Genomic DNA, 14481 nt, shown 5'->3' with positions numbered 1-14481 from the left:
GCGCATGCGCAGAAGGCCAGCGGCAGGTCCGGGAGGACACGATCTCCGGGGGACACCGCGGACAAGCCGGGTGAGTATTTTCAGCTGCCCTGATGGATCGATCCATCAGGGCAGCTGAATAACTAACTTTTTTGACAGTTTTGTTTACTTTTTTGCGATCGGCGGTATCCATTGCATAGCGCCGATCGCAATACCGGGGGGACTGCCTGCATCCTGGGATGACAGCTCCATGCTGTCGGCTACCTGCGGGCACCGACAGCATGGAGCTGTCACGTCCTCAGGCAAGTGGGCATTAATCCAAAGAGGATGCATAAAACTACGTCCTCTAGGATTAAAGTCCACTTTCTGAGGACGTAGTTTCCCGATGGGGCAGTCGTTAAGGGGTTAAGTTGCTAATAAAAAAAAGTGACATTTTTTAACCCATAAATAACTAAAAAATGCGTCACTAAAGTGGTTAAATAGATTTGCAATAAAAAAAAGGTACAACTTGCATCAAAATCCTGTCCCAACACCAGTAATAAATGTGCCTCCATGTCTATTAAATGGGTATTCCCATCTCCACTTTTCATAGCCAAGATGGGAAACTGCTGCTATAGTTGCCAGTAAATACAGGTAGCCCTGCGGACTTTGGTGCAGCATTTCATAGCTGCAGATCCCCCTGCATCCCAGTGGAATCATTCCACCCGTCTGAAAGGTCCCGTAGATTCCTGAACTGATTGTAGGTTTTGCAATCTTTTGACAGTTGTTTTTCCTGGAGAGAAAGCAAAGCCAGTGATCAGCATGTTGTATGGCCAAGGGTTTACTTCTATATCTGCATCTTCCAACAAACTGGCAAGAGGACATATCATTCCTGTGGAAGGATTATAGTTTTGGTTGTCCATAAAATTCCTGCCATTTAAAAATAAAAAGGGAAAACATATGGTTAGCAAGTTCCCTGCAGCCCTGAGAACACACCGAGGGCCGCTGGCTTCAGACCAAACCTAAATAAAAGCTTCATCTTGGTATTGCAAAAATAGCTCATGTACTGATTGCGGATGAGAGTAAATGGTATATCATCCTTCCTGTGGCTGAGATTGATGGCTCAAGACAGCAGGAACATGTGTCAGCTCCTCCAGAAAGTTTCAGCTTTCCTCTTAGGGCGGAAATTTAAGGGAACTACTATTCGGCTACCTTCAGACAAAGTCTTCTTTGGTGTTTTTTGGTTAAAAAAAATCAGGTAAGTCACAAACATATAATAATAATTAATAATCCTTATTTAGCGGCAACATATTCCACAGCGCTTACAAAACAAGGGAGAACAGAAACAGATACAAAAACCACAGTTACCTATAGTAATTGATGGAAACAGTAGGGGTGAGGGTCCTGCTCCAACGAGCTTACATACTACAAGTAATGGGGTGATACAGAAGGTAAAGGGGCTGGAGATGTGCACGGAATGGTGAGGTGGGGAGTGAGGGATGCTATACACATAGACAATGGTCAGACCTAACCGCTGTGGTGGCTGAATCGGTATGACAGCAGGGGGCGTTTGGTTACGGCTAGCAGGAACTGCAGTCAGTAGGTCAGGGAGCATGTTAGCAGGCGGAGTACAGAGGGGTTTGGTTTATGAGATGTGGTATGCCTCCCTGAAGAGGTGAGTTTTTACAGCACAGCTGAAGTTTTGTATCAGGGATTGCCTGGATAGTTTGGAGTAGCACATTCCAGAGGACTGGTGCTGCCCTGAAAAAGTCTAGGAGGAGGGAAAGGGAGGGTTCAAATTAAAGGGGCTCTTAGTCTGATTTCATTAGCGGAGCAGAGGACGCGGGCTGGGTGGTGGATTGCGATGAGGGAGGCAATGTAGGGCAGCGTGGTGCTATGGACAGCTTTATGGATGAAGGTAGTGAGTTTGAATTGAAGTCTTTATTTGATGGGCAGCTAGTGCAGTGACTGGCACAGGGCACAGTTGTCCGGGTAGCGGCTGGACAGGAAGTTGAATCTGGCTGCCGCATTCAGGATGGATTGGAGGGGGGAGAGTCTTGTGCAGGGGAGGCTAATCAGCAGCGAGTTGCAATAATACAGCCGAGAGTGGATGATGGCAACAGTGAGTGTTTTTAGCGTGCCCAGGTTGAAAAGGGCGGATTCTTGTGATGTTTGTGAGGTGCAGCTGACATATTCGGGCAAGCGATTGGATGTAGGGGGGAAATGAGAGATCGGGGTCAAATGTAACCCCAAGACAGCGGGCATGCTGTCTGGGAGTTATCGTGGTGCCAGACACAGAAATGGAGATGTCAGGATGAGATCGGGATCGGTTAGTAGAGGGTGGAAACACCATTAGATCAGTTTCCTGAGGGGGTTGGGGGATGGCATTGTCTCTCCCCAGAGGGGAGGGCACCCAGAAGAGGTGCTTTCCCCAATCATTGTTTTAAAGACTTGGTAAAAAGTCATACATTGATTTAAAGGAATGCTGCCATCCAATGGGTATTGTTTCATATTTCTTATATGCAGGTCTGAAGTAGAGATAGCACACAGGCCTGTCATTTCCTAGCACCAATGTAGAGATCATAAAACTGTCACATTCCTTGCCAGTGGACCGATTAAGTATTTATTTCTCTGCTACTCTTGTCTAGTATTGTTTAAAGTACAAATTAGTCTCTGATTTCTGTGCCTTTTCATGTGCGAACATTTGTATTTATGTATGTCCCATCCAAATCTGTTCCATTATGCCTGAGGAAGGATCCTGAGAGGATCTGAAAGCTTGCAATACGATCATGTATTTTTGTTAGCCTTTAAAAGGTATATCTACAGGATTATTTGGTTTCTCTTACGGAGAACAATCACATTTTGCACACATGAAGAGACTTGCCAATCACCATCTGGATGAAGGAGAACGGTGGGGTGGGGGGAGAGGGGGTGTGCATATATGAATATACATGAGTTTCATTGGACTCTTCTCCAGTCCGACCCTGCAAAGTCTCAAAAGTAAGATTTGCAAAAGTATTTCTATCTATATGGTAGTATGTTGGCCTAATAGTTCTTATACGGTTGTTAGTAGTAGATTCCACAAGTCACAAAACCCGATTGATTTAAACCAATTAATGATTCTCCATCTTCATTAAGCAACAGTTTAAGTACTGTTCCTTCAGCCATTATTCTACATGCATGAAATGAGTCTGTAACTCCAATTGATTCTTTGGTCAAAATGTGAACTCCTCCTTTAGGATAAACTCCCCCTATTAACCTATTCTTCTCCAGCTGTGGACCCTTCTAATAAATCATTGAAGCCATCTTCCAGCAATCACTTCATCTTCAGATCACTTCATACTTGACAAAGACGCAAGTCGAAACGTTGTGTAACTTTTTGTGGAAGAAATAAAAGAAAAATCTGTTTGGAGATCAACACCGTTTATGCTGCCATCATATTTGCTTTACTCTGAATCACTTCATCTTTGACATTTACAGCCCCATCCCTATTTCCGACTCCTTTGTAACCCTTTCCAATCCACTGTCTGATGTCTGAACACATTCTGATTGAAGACTGTACAGCTCTGATGTCGAAAGACGTCCAGCAGGGTATTCTTACTGTATATTACTGACCGCTCTGTTGTCAAGGGCCTCTCCAGCATGTCCCCTACCACAGTACTGGCTCTAGCCAGCAGATGGCACCATTGTATAATGGCAGAAAGAGAAAGCCCCCTAGGAAACCCTGAATCCAAAATTCGATTGCAAAGGGTTAAAGGAAACCTCTGGTAATTCCAGAGTCCCACATTGGCTTTCATTACACGTCCAGTATCAATGTTCACACATCACAGAAATCTCAGCTAAACCTTGAGGAATATTATGTGAAGACCCTTTCTAAAAGGAGGGGATCGCTGGTCAACTTAGAATTGTGTTTCGTAAAGGGAAGTCTTTTAAAATCCTTTTAGCCCCTTCATGCCCCCCAAAATTAAAAGCCCTCATGCATCATATATCTGACATTACCTGGTCAATATCTGGTTCTTTTAAACGTTGTGTATGTAACTGTTTGTGGTGTTTTAATATTTGTCATAGGTGGCGGGAGATTTCTATTGATTAAAAAATATTTCAAACCTATATATGGTTAGATTTTGTTAATTGTAGTTTCCGTTACATTATCTATCTGTTAAAACACTCATGTGGCTTAACCCTTTCCAATCCAATTTTGGATTCAGGGTTTCCTAAACGCCTTTCTCTTTTTGCTGTTATACAACGGTGCCATCTGCTGGCTAAAGCCAGTGTGTGTGCGCCAGAGAGGCTCCGACAGCTGAGTGGCTGGCAATAGGCGGTAAGAGTTCCCTGTCGGACGTCTTCTGATATTGGAGCTGTACAAGCTTCAATCAGAATGTAGGAAAACATCAGACAGAGGATTGGAAAGGGTTCACGTATGTTGGTAGAATGATAAGCTCCTTGAGAGTATGTGCCAACAAACATCGTTCTAATGGGTACACTAAACAGTGTCTCTAAACCTTTTGCTACTTGTCATAATAAGGATAGAGATGCGTCTTACTCCTATAGATAAAATTCTGTATGGCAAGTTTTCACACCTATACATGAAGGAAATATACTAGATCTATCGTCTAAATATCCTTGCCCCCCCCCCCTTCCCACATGGTTTAAATGAGGTATTAGAACATGTTTGATTATTTAGGTTTTATTATTTAGGCTCTGTACATGGCTCAATACTGCTGCTATTGGTAAGTTTTAAACTTAACCCTTTCCAATCCACTGTCTGACGTCTAAAGACATTATGGTTTAAGGCTGTACAGCTCCGATGTTGGAAGACGTCCGAAGAGGTTCTCTTACTGTATATTGCCAGCCTTTCTGGTGTTGAAGCCTATCCAACGTGTCACCTCATGCAGTACTGGCATTAGCCAGCTGATAGTGCTGTTTTATAATGGCTGAAAAAGAGTAAGCCCCCTAGGAAAACCAGGATACAAATTGGATTGGAAAGGGTTAATGTCACTTATGATGTTATTTGTTCAGTGTCTGTCACACCGGTACACCTTTGGAGGCAGTATTTGCATGTTTAGTGGTATGTGTATATATAGGGGTTCGTTCTTTATCCTCCAAAATGTGTTGCACTATTTGGATGACTGTACCATATGGTCGCTTTTAATAAACCCTGGTTTGCTTTTCTTCTTACACTGAAGTCCAATTGGAATAACTCTAGTTATTGCTAGATGAGGGGATTTAGATTTTTTACCAACCTCCTGTTGAAGTACTTTTTGGAATACCACCTTAATATTTCTTCATATTCTGTCAATTCCCTGAGCGCCATCTATACACAATTTTGTCTTTATATACTTTGGATTACCTACACCAAGATGGGCTGGTACCTTGGGACCGTTTCTGTGTGCTCTCCCTTTGTGGATATCTTAGCTGGATGGGGAGATTGTGGTCATTTGAATATGTTCTCCAAGGCTCTCCTGGACCTATACGTGTGGCCATATATGGTAAGCTCAGCCACAGTGCTGACCATTTTGTTCAATATATTGCTAATGTTACTGCCTCAAGTGTAACAAGCCACGCTCGAGTTAAAGAATGATCTATCATAGTCTGTCTTTAATACCTTTTTATGTTTGCTCATGGAAGCAGCTATGGAGCACCTACAGAAGTCAAGATAAATATGTGGTGTACCAAACATAATATATGATACCATATACCAATAGAAGGCTAGCACAGAAGTCTGTGGTTGCCTGGTTCTATTATGGTGGTGCTGTAATTGGCATGCTCTATTCCCGGGACAATGTAATTCAAAGCATTGTCTGACTGAGGCCTCTATTATGGGGGAACCTGCTGAGATTGACACTTTTATTAGAGTTTTAACTTTGGCTTGATTTTTATGGGAGAACAGACAGTTTTATTGGTGACTATTTGGTGTTAGCAGTGTTATGGGACACGGATTGTAGGTGGCGGTGTTATGGAAGCAATGATTAAGGTTTTAAGGTGTTATTGAGGGCAACATAAAAAAATAATACACTGAAACAATGATGTCACCGTATGGGAATAATGTGATGTCATAGTAGTGGCATTACGTTCTGGTGTATCATACATAGTAATGCCTTTCCACGGAGCAAATAACAAGAAGAACAAATAGCCGTTTCTAGAGAATTAATGTGCAGAGTGTATAAGTATAGTGCAGAGATACGTCAATCAATGATGTCATGGTACAGTAACAATAAACAGTGATGTCATACCACAGGGATAATGCACTCATTGATGTTCAAGCACAGGAATAATTAAGTCAATAACAGGATAGAGGAGTAACGTATAGTGATATCACAACATCAAGATAATAAGAACAGTTATGTTGTAGCACCAGCATAATGAAAATTGTTATTTTATAGCACAAGGATAGAGAGTACAGATGTCACAAAAGGGGAATTGCACTCAGTAATATCGCATGACAGGCAGAGTGCAAACAATTATCATACAGGACGGAGATCATAGTGATGTCAGAGTATAGAAATAATGCAAACAGTGATGTCTGTGCACAGGAATAGTACAGACAACACAGGGGTTATGTACAAAGTAATAACAAGCTACAGCAATAATGCATATGCAAAATACAAGGCTAATGTAAGCAGTAATGTGTGTGCAAATGCAGCGTGTTATTATACAGAATGCATGAGGTTATGATGCACTGAGGAATACTGTACAGCGTGACGTCCCATAAAAGGCATCCTGCACCAGCTGAGATCACAAGAAGAGGTATAATAACCATAGTCATTTGCCAGGGGTTTGAAGGTCAGGCCTCCACCGACTACACATTGATTGCCCATTGGAAGGATAAGCCATCAATGCAGCCCACATCAGACGATACATGCAAACCCCTTTGGCCTCCTGCACACGGGTGGATATTTATTGCGGAACCCATTGTCGACGTCCGCACTGCGAATCCGCAGCAAATACCGCCCGTTACTTCCTATGGAGATCCGCTGCTTACTACACACGAGCGGAAATCAATGTCGATTTCCGCTCGTGGGGGAAAAAATCGCAGCATGTTCCATTTTAATGTAGTCTTTGCACAGATGGCTTCCATTGAAGTCAATGGAAGCTTTCTGACCCGCGGCCTGTCCACAGTGAAGATTGCGGATTCCGCATCGTCGCCGTGGGTAAAAAATTTTTGGAACAAAAAAAATGGTGCTGCGCACATGCAACAGGGAGCTGCTGAGTCCATCCACAGTACCGAAAAGATGGTGACAGAGCAGGTACGTGTGGACGCCCCTGCTGCCAGCGCCAGATTCTACATGCGGAATCCGGCTCTGCTGTGTGCAGGGGGGCCTTCATGTATTGTTTAATATCTACAGACCCTGCACATTGCATGTGCTATTCTTGTCTGTGAAACCGGGCAAGAGTAAGACATGCACCGATAGTCTATATGGGGGGGAAATCTCCCAAAAGAGTAGCCTCATTGGCTATTATGGACAGAACACGGCTAAAATATATAAGAGTGTGAACGGGCCCTCAGTGACTAAAGACAGTGGTTCTTCTTGCTTTTCATAATCTCACACCCTTAAATCTACCCAACCAACTCCATGAAACTGGTCTCAATTACTAACGTGGTAGAATCCTCTGCTGCAGCACAATACCTTCTAGTTAGTAGTCAGTATGCTTATAGGGGTTTCACATGGATTCATATACATATTCCCATGATGGAACAGATGAACGGAAAGTAAAACGTGTATGTGAACACAACCTGAACGCGAACTTCATTTCATAGAGAATGATTCTGAATATAAAGATTGTAGGCAGGCAGACCCGGGGACCTGTCACACACCCTTGTGTGTAGGGATCAATGCTCGATTAGTGTTCTACATCAATTGATGACTGTACGACGTGTTCATTGTAGATTTCTATGTGTTGAATTCAATTATTATATATATTTTTTTATTGCAGCTGCATCCAGTTTTCACGGAAATTACTGATATTGTTTTTGACTATTCATTATGTGTCCACTGCACGCTGCTGAGGACGAATCACCCCGAAACCACTGTGTATGGTTTCTGGCTTATAACTCACAGTTGTTACAAGACTTGTATGAAAAGTCTAACATTGATTTACAGGAATGCTGCCTTGCAATAGGTGGCGCTGCAGAGGTTTTGTTTTATCTTCCTTATTTGCATGTCTCCCAGGGGAGCATGGATAACCTTATAAGTCTCTTCACTTACCTTCCAGGTGCTATCTTAGAGCTCAGTCACACGGGCGCCGATCCGCCCGTGTTCCTGCACGATGAGACGGCCGCACTGCAGGTGTGGACGACTCTCCGCACCGCCGGAAAAAAGAACACATGGCCGGCAATGGAGCCCATGTTGGGTTATTTTCTCCTGGATCCAGGTGCTGTCACTGGTTATAAAAAGGGTTTATTAAAAGTGAATGAGTCGGGATACATGCACAAAGTTGACTTTGGAAAACCTTTCCTGATCCAAACCCATATTAGGCACCAAATATAGATGAACCCTAAGAGTGCATTCACATGGATGAGGTAAAAACAGCACCAAGAACCATATTGGCAACACAGTGTGCGGTCTTAACCACATCTGAACTGCACCCGTGAGAATGTTCCATAGGGATTTGTCCGTCTCTGAACAAATGAATAGGATGGGGTTTGTAGGACTGTTCAGCAATCAAGGTCCATATCGCTTAGCAGGGTATTGGGAGACCCCTGCACCCCTTGTCACTAGAGGCTGTACAGATATTTGGGTATCCTACCTATAGCTAGCTATATCCTTTTACGTAAAAACAACTTCTTAGGCCTCGTGACCACGGCAAAAATATGGGCCGCATGGATTTCTGCTGTAGATTTCCGCAGCGGATGCACTTTAAATTGGCTTTTTTTGCATGTGGGAGTTCCATTGAGACAGGAAAATTGAGCCCACCCACGCGTGATCTGCATTAAAAAGGAGCATGCCGTGGTTTTTTTTTCCCGCGCGTGAAATCTGCAAATCACTTAATATACCATCTGCGGCTATTTAATTAACTGCGGATGGTCAATGCTTTCCTACCGGATGCAGATTTCACGTGCGAGAGAACTGCGCAGATTTAATAAATATAATTTCCCCGTGGCCATGACCATCCGAGGTTAATTAAAGAGCCGTGGATGGTATTTCAAGTGATTTGTGGATTTCATGCGTGGAAAAAAATATGCGGCACGCTCCATTTTAACGGGGATCACGCGCAGATGGGCTCAATTGTCCTCTCTCTCGATGGATTTCCCGCATGCAAAAAAAAAAGACAATTTATAATGTGCACTCACTGCGGAAATCTGCAGCAGAAATCCGTGCGGGCCATATTTTTTCTGTGGACATGAGGCCTAAGAAAAAAATATTTAGTACATATTATGTGTTAAATTTATTATGCCATTTTAAATGGAAAATAAGGAGGACATAGACATATAAATGAAGGTAGCTCCTCCGGTTCGGTGAGCGTAAGAGGCAAACAGCAGCATTAAAAGCTTTGGAGAACAATGCAGCTGTTAATTATAATGAATGACGCTGTATAATCATATGAAGGAATGTGTGGATTCGAAAACTTGCAGTTTACTTGAGAATCGTTGTTATGGTTTCTTAGACGGCACCGGCACTAACCAGTCATCTAGTAGCTCTTAAATCCATTTTTACGGCATTTAGCAGACGTGTTGCATTGGACTGCCAAATTAAAATATTTCTAAACCTACATCATGGGTTGTAGCCGCCGAGCCTCTAAGTGTCATTGACTGTAGAAACTATCCGTAGTTTCTGCTCAAGTCAACGAATGAGGAGTAAGTACTCAAAAGGAAATGGACAAGATAAGGGGGCATATGGTAAATGTACATTACATGGAAAAGGCAAACTGTACAAGTTAATGGTGCAAGTGTACAGCTGCTCATAGCCAGGGTATAAAGAAAGTCATTCAGACAATTCCAGATGCAACAGATCATGCAGCATGCACCTTATATAATTAGGTGCCGTTTTTGAAAACGAACCCCTCCAACTTCTTAACGCCATTAACAACAAATGTGGACCTTTATAGTCTGTGTTTTTAATTATATCAATGGGCGGTGAATACTCTCTAACTAAATAAAGCGGTTGCGCGTATGAGGCATGCAGTGTTAATATGCCCAATTAGGGCATATGATCCTCATAAATGGGGTCCTCTATTTGGAAACCCCTCTATGGGTCAGAATGGAAAACTGCTCAGTAAGAGTGGCTTCTGTCTGGGTGGACCTTGTGCAGTTATTACAGACCAGCTATTCATGTGAATGGCCATCCTGTGATACTACACTTACCTGGAAAAGTGTCAGCTTGGCCATAGCTTTCCTGGGAAAATCCTCTGTTTGCCAGGGGTGCCAAGAGCAGGAGGCGATCAGCTGATTACCCCAAGTTCTGCATTTTCAAAGGGGTTGTGATTTTGGAAGAACCCCTTTTAAGAAGATCCATCACCACTTCTGACATCTTTGTAAGTACTCTTATTTCTCTGTGAGATACCAATAACGGAGTATCTGTTACGCCTCCAAGAAACATATGAATAAATTGATAACTGGACGTTATCAACATCCTTGTCAATAGGGTGTCTTCCAACACAGTTGGATTCTGTCGGCACCAGCTGGACAGCACTAGATCTTACCAATATTATAGAAATCAGAACTTTATTTTTAGTTAAAATTAGGATTGAGTGTTAATTGGGAGGGTTCTCTCATAGTTCAATGTAATGTATTGTTTCTATCCTTGTGTGTGCATATGTCATACACATTATACTTAATTGGACTCAAGTGATGGCATAGTGCTAGGATATGCCACCACTTTATGATTGCTAGGGATCCGACTTGTTGCACTCCACAACCCTGGGAATGAAAAGAATGCACCAGTAGTTAAGGCTGGGTTCACACGGGGGCGGATTTGCAGCGGAAATTCCGTTCGGCATTTCGCCGCGGCAAATCCGCCTGCGGCCACTAATCCTGGGGTTAGCCAGCCATGTGGATGAGATTTCTCACAAATCTCGTCCACGTGGGACGGCAAATCCGCCGCAGCAAAGCCGGCACTGCGGCGCGGATTAGCCAGCCGCAGCATGCTGATTCTTTTTCTTCCTCCGCTGCGGCCGCGCTCTCCTCTATGGGAGCGCCGGCCGTAGCGGAAGAGCGAGCGACCGGGCCGCTTCAAAACCCGTGGCTAAGTGTCGTGGGTTTTGAAGCAGCGCTTCTCCCGGCGGAAATCTTGCAGTTTTTTCGCTGCGGCCAAACCGCAAGATTTCCGCCGGGAATCCGGTGTGTGGAAACTCAGGCATAGGGTTGTTGCCCTTTCTTTGTTTTCCTAGCACCCAGGCAATATGGGACCATTCAAAAGTACGAGAATGTGCCTCAGCTCCCGCATAGCTGGCTGACCGGCAGCACAGCTATGCAGAAAACCCCTAGGAGGGCACAAGGCATTAAAATGCACATTTTCAAGATTGGTGGTGTCCTAGACATAGGACCCGAAACGATCATAATGTGGTGGCCCTTCAAAGCATCATTTTATAAGATAAGAAAACCTCTTTTAAAGTCCCCGATGTGCAAAGTATGAAATATTGTACTGCATAAAAACCACATGGTGAAAGTTTATTGAGAAAATATGGCAAGAGTCTAAGGCACTTCAAACTCTTAAAAACATACACATCTAAAGGAGGAAAGACAGCCTATTATATAAATATGCAGAGAGGACAGCTTACATACTGCATGACCAAGACGTGTGATTCTTATAGCATTGTACGGATATTAATACATAGGACTAGACCATTTAAAAATACATAAATATATACTGAGTACATGTCGGGCCATGTAACAGATTCTTCTTTTACAGATTATAAAATATGCAGTGAATACTGAATTTCTCAACATTTTCTTTAATATAAAAGTTACATAATACATAAAGTCAGGAGGACGCCTTTACTTAGTCCATTCAGATCTACTGAGGGCTTCTACAGCTTATAGCCAGCGAGCCAGCTCAAGGGCCGCAGGTAGGGACAATCCATTACTCCGTTCAGAAAGGGCAGCAGAAAGTAGAGCGAAGATGCATTGTATATAAATATTACATGCAGAAGGCACTATGGCACTCTATCACGGGGACCACATGGACTAAGACTTGCCGACTGACAATATGATCAGCTTCCTTCACCCATACATAGGAGTCTTGGGGGCCCGGAGGCTTGTGCTCCACATATAGCTTGCTTCCAGTTAGGGAATCCATCTAATCAGTAGGTATCTATTGCTGTAGTCTGCTGGCATAATCAGGCACATAGAAAAGTACATTCAGTATCTGTCGTTAGACACAGCAATGGTTAGCAGCAACTCCGAGGTGGCAAAAAACGATTACTGTCTCCAAATTAGCTGTCAAATGGACTTCTCTGTGTTGGACTTGATGGAAGCTTCTTGCTCAGCCTGGGCGTTCCCTACAGAAAAAAGGGAAAGAAAAGAATCGAAGTTTGAGTATTTTTATGCCACTTCGTTGTTTTTTGCATTTGCATTTCAAATCTAACAGATCATCATTAAGTTGACCACAGACATTACTCTGTATCCACAAGATGACAACAGATGCAATCATGTGGCTGCCCGACGCGGCTGATGCCACTTATATCTGGAATAAACAAGCATCGGACAAGAAGCAGCCATCATTTCAGATCCTGCTATTTCCCCTCAGCGGACGCCAAGTTAGACCCACCATAGACATTTATGGTATGTGCTGACAAATATCCATTTTCTATGACCCACTTGAGGTTCAATAATACATGTAACTGAATGCCTCAAAATCCCATATAGCTCTTTCTGAGGCCTTAGTCACACGGGCGTTTTTTCACGCGATTTGCGCATCGCATGACGGATGCGCATGCGCAAATCGCGTGACCGGCGCCGAAAAATCAGCCGAAAATCTGCTCCTAGCCGCGTTTCATTAGAAACGGGCCGAAGCTGTCCAGCGCATTGCATTCAATGGAGCCGGCAATACAGCCGGCTCCATTGAATGCAAGCGCTGCGGGCGAGTGTGGGATGAATTGTCGGGAAGGGGTTAAATATATAACCCCTTCCCTGCAATGCATCCTGAAAAGTGAAAAAATAAAAAAAATGTGTGTACTTACCTGCTCCCGGCAGCCTGAGATCCCCGCGGCCGTCCTGCAGTGGGTGTGAAGGGGGTGTGACTCAGGCTTGCCCCTGATTGGCTCAGCGCTGAGCCAATCAGAGGCAAGTCTCAGTCACACCCATTCATGAATTCATGAATGGGTGTGACTGAGATCAGCCTCTGATTGGCTCAGGCTGAGCCAATCAGGGGCAAGCCTGAGTCACACCCCCTTCACACCCACTGCAGGACGGCCGCGGGGATCTCAGGCTGCCGGGAGCAGGTGAGTACATCCTTTTTTTTTATTTTTTCACTTTTCAGGATGCATTGCAGGGAAGGGGTTATATATTTAAGCCCTTCCCGACAATTCATCCCGCGCACGCCGGCAGCCCATTGCTTTCAATGGAGTCGGCTGTATTGCCGGCTCCATTGAATTCAATGGGCAAACATTGTTCTTCTCTGCCACAGCTGTTCCAGCTGTGGCAGAGAAGAATGATTTGTCTTCTATATGTTCTCAATGGGGTCGGCGCTGCTGCCTCCGGCCCCATTGAGCGCATATAGAGAAGAGAACAGGAATCGCAGATCGCAGATAGGTGCGATCTGCGATTTCTGTTCTCTAATTTATCGGACGAGCGCATAAAAAGCGCTCATGTGTCCCATACCATTGCAAAGCAATGGTTTTAAAAAATCGCCGGACGCATGCGCATGCGTAAATCGCGGCAATAAACGCCCGTGTGACTGAGCCCTGAGGGATTATGGCTTATATTTACCTTATATAACACAACATGAGGCTAAATGGAAGATAATAGGAGTGAAAATCATGATATGTGATACATATTTATTGCATGACCGCACTTACCTGTGATGGAGCTTTAGAAAAATTGACATGAGCATAAAGAAGGACTCCTATATCCTTATGACCAGCATCTAAGGCAATGGACAAGGCTGAGCTGCCATCCTGGGAACAAAGGACCATAGAGCTTTACACTTGGGGATTCAGTAGAAGTATTCAGATAAGAGAAGAATGTATAAACAAAGGTATAATAGTTGGTCACAGTCCTGTGTGGCGACAGCTTATATCATATCTTGGTGACGGTCTGCTTCTTCCACATTTTACTGCTGCTAATGAATCTGTAGAATGAACTGTTTGACCAGGCTTGAGTTTCGGTCACACGGGGGAATTCACACAGCTAACTTACATGCGCACTAAACAAGCGACTATTAGAGCCAAGGGTTTCCTATGGAAACATTCAGATGAAGGAAATTTAGTCACGCAAAAAAATGCACCTAAAAAAAAAAATAGGACATGAGCAACTGAAATTCCCTACTCCGTGCAAAAATAGGACCCGGCCTACCTTTGGTGCACAGGAGTTTCCATAGACTCCTATGGGAGCTGAATAACAAGAGGGGGGGGGGGGGGGGGGTT

At 43.8% G+C, this 14481-nt stretch overlaps 1 protein-coding gene across 2 annotated transcripts in view; it reads right to left on the bottom strand.

The window, feature by feature from the left end:
* Positions 1-11541: 11541 nt before the first annotated feature.
* KANK1 (KN motif and ankyrin repeat domains 1) overlaps positions 11542-14481 on the bottom strand; it is a 152708-nt gene continuing 149768 nt past the window's right edge. For both annotated transcript variants that reach the window (XM_066604210.1, XM_066604211.1), the window contains 2 exons: positions 13915-14013; positions 11542-12396 (listed from right to left, as the gene is read on the bottom strand). In XM_066604210.1, the coding sequence (XP_066460307.1) occupies positions 12331-12396; positions 13915-14013 (165 nt within the window). In that variant the 3' untranslated portion in view covers positions 11542-12330. The remainder of the gene's footprint in view (positions 12397-13914; positions 14014-14481) is intronic.

This window comes from Eleutherodactylus coqui, chromosome 5 (genome assembly GCF_035609145.1).
Source record: "Eleutherodactylus coqui strain aEleCoq1 chromosome 5, aEleCoq1.hap1, whole genome shotgun sequence".
NCBI lineage: Eukaryota > Metazoa > Chordata > Amphibia > Anura > Eleutherodactylidae > Eleutherodactylus > Eleutherodactylus coqui.
Note: the sequence above shows the minus strand (reverse complement) of the source record. Positions and strands in the feature narration are given on the sequence as shown.